The following is a 9,878-nucleotide window of genomic DNA, read 5'->3' on the forward strand; positions in this document are numbered from 1 at the left end:
CACACACACACACTGCTGTCTATAGCAGCACAGGGAGAGCTAAATCTAAACAGATTAATGGTGTTAAGTCATTGCCTCTGGCCCTTCTCAGAGGAAGGTGTGTGTTTACCTGGATTGCCACCTTCTACCATGATTCCAAACACGCCAAAGGAGGGGAGCCAAGCATCTCCTGTCTGAGATGAATGGTCAAAGTTGGCCCCAACGCGGCTTGGGCGGGAAGCTGCTTCAGTTTCTGCTTCTGTCCTTTAAAGAGGACAACAGAGAAAACAAAACGTTGAGTCATTCTTTGCTCAGTTCTTCCTACTGAGCCCCATAGGGCCTAACCCTCGCACACTCACTTTCCTGAAGGTATTCTTCATAGGAAGGTCCAATCTGCCTTTCGCCTTCCTCTTCATCCATCAGCCAGGGAGGTTTTGCTCCTCAAGATTGAAAGGTGGACAAATCAGGAAAACCCCACGTTTCTTTTCACGTGCCCAAGTATATTGACCATAATGATACGAGAGCAGCTGTTCACAAATGCTCAAGGCTACACCGCGTATAGCCATGCAGCATGCAATTCATGGTTAACTCATTTTTAAGGTTTGTACACACACATGTACACAACTAAATGTAGTTGGCAAATTATTGTTTCAGTATAGATTCTTTCCCCTCATGAGCCAATTGTCCATCATGGGCAAAGCCAGGCTCAACAGCCACTTCAGAAAGCTGACTCCAACCTACCTGTGTGAATGTTGCCCTCCCCACCTGTTTCCTGCATTTGGAACAACAAAAGAAAAGCCCAAATAGTATTTTAGGGGCCCGAGAATCTGAAAAACCCAGGTGCAAAACTGCAAAGGGAAGAGTGAGTCCTGCAGCCAGAGGTATTGGCTCCCCAGTCCAGTAGGCAGCAGTGGACAGCATCCCTTTTCCCTCTTTGAGATTCTTGGAAAACGGAGGGTATAAGACAGTAGACTGAACCCAGACGTTCACTGCTCGGTTGTCATGCTGCTGAACGTGAGAGGCAAGAGTTATTATTCCTAATGGGAGTACCTGGTGGCCAATGAAAGTTAACAGCTGCCCAGTTCTGGGTAGTGCAGCTCAGGCACAGTGCTGCTGGGACAAATAGGCTCTTCTCGAAGAAAAGTGGTGCTCCAGCTTGGCCCAGGCTGCTCCTGCTCTTCCATAGCAAAAGGAGAATCACTACAACATAGAACATTTGTCAGCACAAGCGAAACAGACTCATCACCCAGGTAATGTGAAGAGGATATTGCCAGGAATAGTAGAGGGATATAGAAGCTTTGAAGGCCTCTGATTGAAGGTAACTCCTACCTTAAATTCCCTGTAATGTGTAAACAGCAGTGGTTCCATCACCTAGCGTGTCCGCTCTCTGTGGCTGAGTTTAATTCAGGAAAAACGTACTTGTTTCAAGAGACAACAACATATTTTGCAATATAGGAGATGCCTTCAAATTGTAATCTGGAGAGTACTAAAATGAACCAGATTCAGCTAAAACGCTCAAGCACTCATGCGAGCAAAGGAAATACCCCTAACCCAAGAGCATTTCCCCAGGGAAAAAAATTAAAAAGGAGTTGATAATAGTTAAATTACAAATTTAATTCCCAAATTACCATTTGAATTAATACTTGGGCCAGAGCACAATACCTTAAAACTCCTGGCAAATGGATTTGAGTTTAATGCAGTGGGGGAAAGACAGGCAAAGAAAGGGAGCGAGTGGGAAGGTTCTGCAGAAACCATTGCGAACACAATGATGGATACTGCCCACTCTGAACTTGGGCACACAAACCTCTAAGATGGCCTGTACCATCTCTCGTCTCTTCTGCTCCATGTCTCGGATGTGAGCTGCAGCCTGCAATGAGGAAAGATGGAAAGAGGAACTCAGAGCTGAAGTCAGGTCCTTGTCGTTCCCTGAACCACTTGGATCCCCCCCAGATCTACCTCCTGGATGCTGCATCTTCCTTCTCTTCATAAGCATCCAGGGCTTCACAGAGAGACTCCTGGAAGTGGAAGTGTAAAGCAGCCCATCACTCTGGGAAGCAAGAGCATTAATGCAGAGGTGACTAATTGTTGGTGGCATGGAGACACCGTCTGGGCTCTCCAGAGGCCTGGCACAGCCTCCCTGGTCAGAAATGTGTCCTAAGAACGGCTTCACAGACTGGCACAGGGAAGGCTACCAGCTCCTCCTATAACGACCGAAGACCGGAGCCCCACTCCCTGGTCACAGCCCAGCCGGGGGGGGGAGGGGAGCGCCGGCCGGAAGCAGGTGGGCCGGCAGCCAGCCCTCCGCCGGCCGGAGCCACTCACCGCCGGTACTCCGCCGCGGACAGCAGGAAGTCGGCCTTCTGCTTGGGGTCGGCCCTGTTCTTCCTCCAGAAGGCGGCCACGGCTCTCTCGTGCTCCGGGCTGCGGGGAAGCCAAGAGGGCGTCGCTCGGCCGCCGGGGAGGCGCGGCGCAGCAGACTCCGCCCGTCCGCCCTCCCGCCCCTCACCTGGCCAGGTGCTCCAGGAGGCCGCCGTGCAGCACCGTCCGCGCGCCGCGGCTCAGGTGGCTCCGGACCTCGCGCGCGCAGCAGGGGCACCAGACGCGCCGCTCGTGCTCGCCGGGCTGGAAGGGCAGCACCTCCGCCCGCCGCGCCGCCGCCCGCGCCGCCGCCACCTGCCCGGGGGAAGCGGAGGAGAGCCGTCAGACGCGCCCCTGCCCGCCCCAGGAAGCCCCTCCCGGGGCCCCCGCCCCGCCGCCCACCTTCTCGCCCAGCCGGGCCAGGGCCGCGCGCAGCCGCCGCTGGTGCCCCGCGCTGTACAGGTGGCTCCGGCGACCGTCGAAGGCGCTGCGGCGGCACAGCTGGCAGCGGAAGAGCGTCGCCGCCTCGGCCGCCATCTTGCTGCGCCGCGTCCCCCGCAGTGACGTCACGGCCGCGCGCCCTGCTCGGCGACTCCGGTGGGCGGGGCGAGGGGAGGGGTCCTTCGGGCGGCGCAGGGGCCGCTTCCAGGCAGCGAAATGGCGTCTGGGTAGCTTCCCCCGCGGCAACAGGGTGGATGGAGGGGCGCATAGAAATCAACTCCAGAGACAACCACACCGCGTTGCTCTCGGCAGGCCTTTATTGGGACCCCCAGATCCCCCCCCCCGGCCCAGAATGGAGGGGAAAGGCTTCAAACATAAATTTCAACATAAACCCGGGTGGGGGTCTCCTCCGCTTCTTTCGGGGGCCAATCGAGAGGCAGGCTCCCGGTCAGGATGAAGCTCCCTCGCTCAGTGCCTTCCCAGCCGAGGGTCAAGCAGGCAATGCCCGGAGCATCCCGAGTGGCCTGGAAAATGCAGCCTCCTCTCCTTGGCAAGTCAAATCCTCCTTGGCAGCTCTGCCAGACTTCCACACCGAGGATCAGAGGCCAAAGAGAGACCGCATTAATTCTGGAGAAGGGAGACAAGGCTGTTGGTTCACCAGGTCTGCCAAGAAACCGCAGGGCAGGGGATTGGGCCTCCCGTCCAGCATCTGGCACTGCCAGGTGGCTCAGCCTCCTCACTGCAGATGGCATGTTGGGTCCAATTTCTTCCTCAACCAATCCTTCCTCTGGGGAACACGCGGACATGCGCACGCCCGCACGGAGCCTGGGTTGGAGGCACATCCAACCCGGGGGGTGGGGGGGAGAGGGAAGGGCTTTTGCCCTCTGGGAAAAGGCCCACCTGGCTTGTCCATGCTCTGGTGCACCAAGCCCTTCAAATCCTCTGGCAGTGCCTGCGCCTCCTCCTGAAACTTCCGCCGGCCCTCTGTGGTTAACTTCCACAGGCGGGACTTGCGGTTCCCTTCAAGGCAAACGAAGTCTGTGGTCTTCTCAAAGCTGCTGCTGAAGCAGAGGTTGTGCCGGACAGTGTTTTTCCAGCCCTCCGGAGCCGTGCGGAAGAAGGGGAAGTGGTGCCTGGCAAGGGGGCAAAGGGCCAGAGTCTCAGGCATCACCCCCTGGCAAGGGCCAGGCCCACCTCCATGAGCTCATGGTAGCCACTGGCCAGACTACAATGCTCCACCTCGGAGGAGCAGGAAGCCCTCTGCTACAAGGAGGCCAAGAGCAGACAACACACACACACACACACCCCGCACCCTGCTGTCTGCCTGGCCGCTGCTGCGAGGCCCACCTTGTGAACTTGTAGATCTCCTGCACAGTCAGGCTGCTGTCCACGCTGCTGCTCAGGGCAAGGCTAATCAAGATACAATAATTGAGAGGGGGGCGAGGCCAGCCCCCCTGGGCCCGCAGCTTCCTCCTGCGGGATCGGGTCCCCTTTGCACTCTGGCATGCGTGGGGGGGGCTCTGGGGGTCCTCATTTGGAAGCAGGGTGGGGTTGGCTTCAGTGGCACTCCCGGGATCCTGGCAAAAGAGGGGCACCTTTGGGAAATAAGTGCAGGAGAGGAACTGGCTCTGGGGCACCTGCTCCAGGGCAGACCTGGGCTGAGGGCTCCTTGCCCCCCCTCCTCTCGCCCTTCTTCCCACCTTTTGTGCTTCAGCAACGAAAGGTGGGGGAGAGTTTGAACCTTAATCAGCAAAACTGCCACAAGGAAAAAAGCAGCTTCTGCAAAGCCCCCCCCCGGCCTAGAGGCTCCTAGCTCGGCCCAGCGAGCCGAAAGAGACCGGATATCCCACCCAGCGGCCTCCCAGGTTTCTAGCCAGGCGGGCGAGGGGGCCCACGTGGGCCGCCTGAACAGTTCGTGGCACCTCTTCCCCCGGGCGGCCGTCTCCGAAGCGGGCTGCGCTGCAGGTCGGAACCTCTGGAGCAGCTCGAGGAGGCGGCGGAGGCAGGGAGGGCAGCCCCGCGGCGTGTCCGGGGATGGGGCAGACTAGGTTGGGGTCCACCCACATCCACAGGTGCGGCTGCCCGGCGGTCTCTGCAGGGGAAGAAGCAGCCAAGCGTCGCTCAGCAAGAACGCCGCTCGTCCCTAACCGCGCTGGGCACCCGCGGGACGGGAGGGGGAGCTCCCTCGCCTTGCTGCTTTATTCCGGGCCTTTCCGAGCACGGCCGGGTCCCCAGGCGAGGCCCTCCGTCTCTCGCTCCCTCCTCGCTTACCACGAGCCCCCGAGATGGAAAGGCAAGGGGCCTCGGCCGGGCCGCCAGCCGCCTGGTGGAGCCGCGCCGACGGGAGGGTCTGGTCAGCAACTGGGGGGAGGGGGAGAGCGGTTAGGCAGCTGGGCTCCGGCAGCGGCGCCGGGAGTCCCACCTTCTTCGCCCTTCCCGGTGACAGAGGCTCAGCCAAAGGGACCACCCGACCCCGCCGCCTCGAAAGACGCGGGGAAGGGCGAGCGAGCGCCAGCAAGGGCCGCCTCACCTGGGGACAGCTGGTCACAGGTGGCGTCTAGGGCCAGTTCCCGGGGCAGGTCCCAGCCCTGGAGGCCGCTCCGCAGGTGAAGCCGGGCCCAGAAGGCCGGTCTCCGTAGGCGCAAGTCCATCCGGCTGTCGTGCGCACAACCTGCGCGGCGGTCCGGAGGTTTTCGGACGAGCCGGGCCGTCCTGCCGCGCTCGTCCCTTTAAGCGCTCCCCACCGCGCCGCCGCCGAAATTGCTCCGCATTCTGGTTTGTGGGGATGTTAGGAAAAGAGCCGGTCGGCGGACGAGGGTTTGGGAAAAAGCTCGGTTTCTTGTTTCCCTTTTCACACAACCATTTGGTCTCAAGTTGAGATATTGTGCGAGCCCAGAGTCTACACTTGCTCCTGGTTTTAACATTGTATAAACTTGGAAACTTGGGTTCAGTAAACCATGGTTCAGCTAATCATGAATAAGTGTGTCTTGGGAACAGAATGTGTGTTTCTCCCATTAAAGCTCAGGTTTCTGCCCATTAGCTCCAGGAAAGTTCCATGGCAGGTGTGGGTGGCCAGGTGAGGACCAGATGGCCAAGGAAGGGCAATCCCACTCTGGAGGAGGGGGAGAGAGAGAGATACAAAGCTGCCTTACTGTGCCAGATGAGCAAAGCATATGAATGGTGTGCAGGAGCAGAGGTTTTGCAGCCCCTTCAAAATGTTGGGACAGTTTATCTTCTGCATCTATCTTCTTCCACCAAGTAGATTTTGTGCCCAAGTCCAGGCTTCCAACCCTCTTCCAATACGGGACTCATCCCCTCCAGAGACAGAGCTAGACCCAGCTATGACAGCTTTGTCAGGCCAAGCACAAAGCAGGTCCCACCTGTCATCCTCCCAGGTGGGAGACCCTCCTTGTGCTTCCAGGCCTCTCTCCGCTGGAGAACTGTTGGGAAGAAAAGGTGGCTGGAGTCAGCCATGTGCCCAGGGCCCAGGATCTACCCAAGGCAAAGAAACCCCTTCTCCCTCCACTCAAGAGAACAGTTGGCTCTTTCTCTAGTGACTTCACCCCCACAGGCGAGAGTGGAGACAAGGATGTTGCATAACCTCAATGAGCTGCAGTGCGTTGTCCACCCCTTTCCCTCCTGGGTGATGTGTGACCTTAGTACAAGCCCCGAGACCATCCCCAAACTTCCACCGGTGGCACACGTAGGGTGTGGGTTTTTCGGCTCACGGGAGCCCATTCAGAAGAAGGACCTGCACACATTGCATGCACAGCCCACACGGTCATTATGGCTGTTGAACTATCCTACTTTCTGGACTGATTCACTACAAACCTATCCAAGATGAATATGGCACACAGATGCCACCACAGACACACGGGCTCTAGATCTAAACGCAGACCCACCAGTGGGCAGGTGCTCAATTCAGGCCGGGCCATTGTTCTACGGGCTGACCCAATGCCTGCATTTCAACAAGCACCATCCCCGAGAGGAATGGGATAGGAAGAGGTCTCATTATGAAGCAGAAATGCAAAGGCCTAAATAACCTTAGCCCTAAGCCTGAAAAAAACAGGAAGAAAAGGGGGACAAATTGAAAAGTGGGTTATGTTTACTATATTGTCATTTTAAATGATACATAAAATGGCTGAGTTGCAGGAACAGTTCTGCATTTGGATCAAATGAAATACACCAAAATGAACATGTAAGAAGGTAAAAAGCTTCTTTCAATAGAGGTAATTCTTCCGTTTTCCAAAGTCACTGAAAATGAAAGATTCAGAGGTAGTAAAAAAAACTATGAGTAGTAAAACATCTCATTTGACAACTGTGTATTCTGAGCCTTGCCCCCTTCCTCAGAGGCGCTCACTGAAAATCGGTCGAATGGGGCCCAAATCCAGACTGGACGCGGCCTTTGGGCGTGTTTCCGTTTTCTGCTTTTTCTCCACTTGCTTCTCTTACAAAGTCAGAAATAATTAGGGTGCTATGTGCAGCTTAAAATATCCCTGGTAATAAAAAATTAAAGCATATTAAAAGAAACGATTAATTCATGACTACGTTGGTCTTCCATTGTTTTCTGTACTGAAGTATACGTACATATCATTATAAGGGTGACTTTGAAGTCAGAAGGGCTGTAAGGGCTTCGATGGCTCCAGGATTATTAAGGGGATGCGGGAAATACGCGGCATTTCACTTGGAGAAAGGAAGGCCGAGGGTCATGCCCCCCACTCCCCAGTGCCAGGGACTACCTGGCAGGCTCCCCTGGCACTGAGGGCTGCCCTATTTTTGTGCAATCCATGGGATTTCCTTCCTCCCTCCCTCCAGCTGCCAGGAACCTCTGCGGTCTCTCTCTCTCCTCGCCTTGGTTTGTGCTTAGGGCTGGTGATTTTTGGTTTTGTTGTTAGTTGCGAAGTCATGTTCAACCCATCGCAATCCCATGGACAACATTCCTCCAGGCCTTCCTGTCCTCTACCATCCTCTGGAGTCCATTGAAGCTCACGCTGGCTGCTTCGGGGACTCCATCCTGCCACTTCATTCTCTGCCGTCCCCTTCTTCTTCTTCTGCCCTCCATCGTTCCCAGCATGAGGCTCTTCTCTAGGGAGTCCTTCTTCCTTCTCCTTAGGTGGCCAAAGTCTTTGAGTTTCATCTTCAGGATCTGGCCTTCTAAAGAGCAGCCAGGGTGGATCTCCTCTAGGACTGACCACTTGGATGGCCTTGCAGTCCAAGGGACTTGCAGGAATCTTCTCCAGCACCAGAGTTCAAAGGCTTAAATTCTTTGGCGCTCAGCTTTCCTTCTGGTCCAACTTTCACGGCCTTATATTGGCCATACATTGCAAGTGGAAAAAGCCTTGACCCTACATGCTTTTATTGGCAGGTGATGTCTCTGCTTTTTAGGATGCTGTCTAGATTTGCCATAACTTTCCACTCCAGGAGCAAGCGTCTTTTAATTTCTTGGCTGCAGTCCCCATCTGCTGTGATCTTGGAGCCCAGGAAAGTAAAATCTGTCACTACCTCCATTTCTTCCCCATCTATTTGCCAGGAATTGAGAGGGCCGGATGCCATGATCCTAGATTTCTTTTACTACATCATCTTTTAAGATTTTGAATAGCTAAGCTGGAATACTGTCACCTCCACCAGCTTTGTGGTTGCTCAGATTTCCCAAGGCCCATTTAACTTCCCCACCTAGAATATCTGGCTCGAGTTCAGTGACCATCCTGGTTATCAGGGACATTAAGCTCATTCTTGTATAGAATGTAATTTTGCCACCTCTTCTTAATCTCTTCTGCCTCTGTTGGGTCCCTGCCATTTGGGTCCTTTATCATGCCCATCTCCAATTTTCTTGAAGAGATCTCTGGTCCTCCCTATTCTATTGTTTTCTTCTGTTTCTTTGCACTGTTCATTTAAGGAGGCATTCTTATCTCTTCTAGCTCTTCCCTGGAATTCTGTACTCAGTTGGGTGTATCTTTCTCCTCTGCCTTTCTCTTCATTTCTTTCCTCAGCTATTTGCTTCGTCAGGCAGCCGTTTCTTTTTCTTTGGGATGGTTTCAGTTGCTACCTCTTATACAACGAACCTCCGTCCATAGTTCTTCAGGCACTCTGTCTATCAGATCTAATTCCTTAAACTATTTGCCACCTCTACGTTCCTCAGGGATATGATTTAGCTCATACCTGAGCGGCCTAGTGCTTCCCCCTACTTTCTTCAATTTAAGCCTAAATGTTGCAAGGGGAAGCTGACGGTCTGAGCCACAGTCGGCTCCTGGTGATGTTTTTACTGACTGTATAGAGCTTCTCCCTCTTTGGCTGCAGAGCAAATTGGTCTTTGGTTTAGGAGTGAAATGGGCTTTGCGTGTCTGGGGAAGGAGCCTCTCTAGCACCCCCCCCCTCCCTCCCTTTAGAGATTGCCTAGACTGAGGGAGAAAGGCCTCCCGAGGTAGGGCCACACCTGGTGCCCTGGCTGCACAAAGCGAGGTTGAGGTGCTGGATCCTCACATTCCCCCTGCTGGAGGCTGCTGGAGGCTGGCAAGGGCAGGCCACCCCACTGCCTCTGTGCCCTCAGCCGACAGGCCAAGTGAGGTGAAGCCCCTTCTAGCCGAAAAGGGCAGAGCAGCAGCAGCCGCCGGAGGAGGGCCGGGAGTGGCTTCCTTCCTTGCGGCCCTCTCCTCCACCCGGGAGGGAGTGGATGATGGGGGTTTCCTCTCTCCCCGACTTCCTGCACTGTTCACTTGCTGCTTAGCAGGCTGTGGTTCACTGTGTCTATGGAAACCATTAGTTGCTAGGCAACAGGAGCATCATCTGCAATGAGCCCTCGCATTTAATTATCCCATCATCTTCCACTGGCTGGGAGGAACTTGGCCAAGCAGGGAGTCAGGTCTTCCTCCACGGAGGAGGAGGAGGAGGAGGAGGAGGCTTCCGGCACTCAGCCAAGGGCCTCCTCCTCACCTGCTCCCCAGCACAGGAGTCCTACCACCCCAAGCGGACAAGGCCTTTATAAGGCAAATCAGAGGTTTTGAGGGAGGAAACACCCCCCCCCAAGGCCCACAGAACTGCCCTGAGGCTGGGAAAGCTTCACCTCATAGTTGCAAGCCAAGGCAACCCCTCCCCCAAGAGGA

The 9,878-nt window shown here is 55.3% G+C and overlaps 2 protein-coding genes across 2 annotated transcripts in view; both read right to left on the bottom strand.

Moving 5' to 3' along the window:
- Nucleotides 1-2,914, bottom strand: part of CCDC84 (coiled-coil domain containing 84) — a 3,897-nt gene extending 983 nt beyond the window's left edge. Inside the window, 11 exon segments of the mRNA XM_032228785.1 lie at nucleotides 110-143; nucleotides 146-212; nucleotides 215-243; nucleotides 339-419; nucleotides 721-751; nucleotides 1,030-1,063; nucleotides 1,790-1,846; nucleotides 1,936-2,001; nucleotides 2,302-2,400; nucleotides 2,486-2,652; nucleotides 2,740-2,914. Of these exon segments, the coding sequence (XP_032084676.1) occupies nucleotides 110-143; nucleotides 146-212; nucleotides 215-243; nucleotides 339-419; nucleotides 721-751; nucleotides 1,030-1,063; nucleotides 1,790-1,846; nucleotides 1,936-2,001; nucleotides 2,302-2,400; nucleotides 2,486-2,652; nucleotides 2,740-2,874 (800 nt within the window). The 5' untranslated portion in view covers nucleotides 2,875-2,914.
- Nucleotides 2,915-2,998: 84 nt separating this feature from the next.
- On the bottom strand, nucleotides 2,999-5,562 carry FOXR1 (forkhead box R1). Its single transcript, XM_032228917.1, has 6 exons — nucleotides 5,309-5,562; nucleotides 5,050-5,139; nucleotides 4,701-4,870; nucleotides 4,126-4,355; nucleotides 3,679-3,911; nucleotides 2,999-3,405 (listed from the first exon to the last, which is right to left on the bottom strand). The coding sequence occupies exons 1-6, from the start codon at nucleotides 5,427-5,429 to the stop codon at nucleotides 3,377-3,379; spliced, it is 873 nt and encodes a 290-aa protein (XP_032084808.1). The 5' UTR covers nucleotides 5,430-5,562; the 3' UTR covers nucleotides 2,999-3,376.
- Nucleotides 5,563-9,878: the final 4,316 nt, after the last annotated feature.

Source organism: Thamnophis elegans, chromosome 13 (genome assembly GCF_009769535.1).
Source record: "Thamnophis elegans isolate rThaEle1 chromosome 13, rThaEle1.pri, whole genome shotgun sequence".
In the NCBI taxonomy this organism is placed as follows: domain Eukaryota; kingdom Metazoa; phylum Chordata; class Lepidosauria; order Squamata; family Colubridae; genus Thamnophis; species Thamnophis elegans.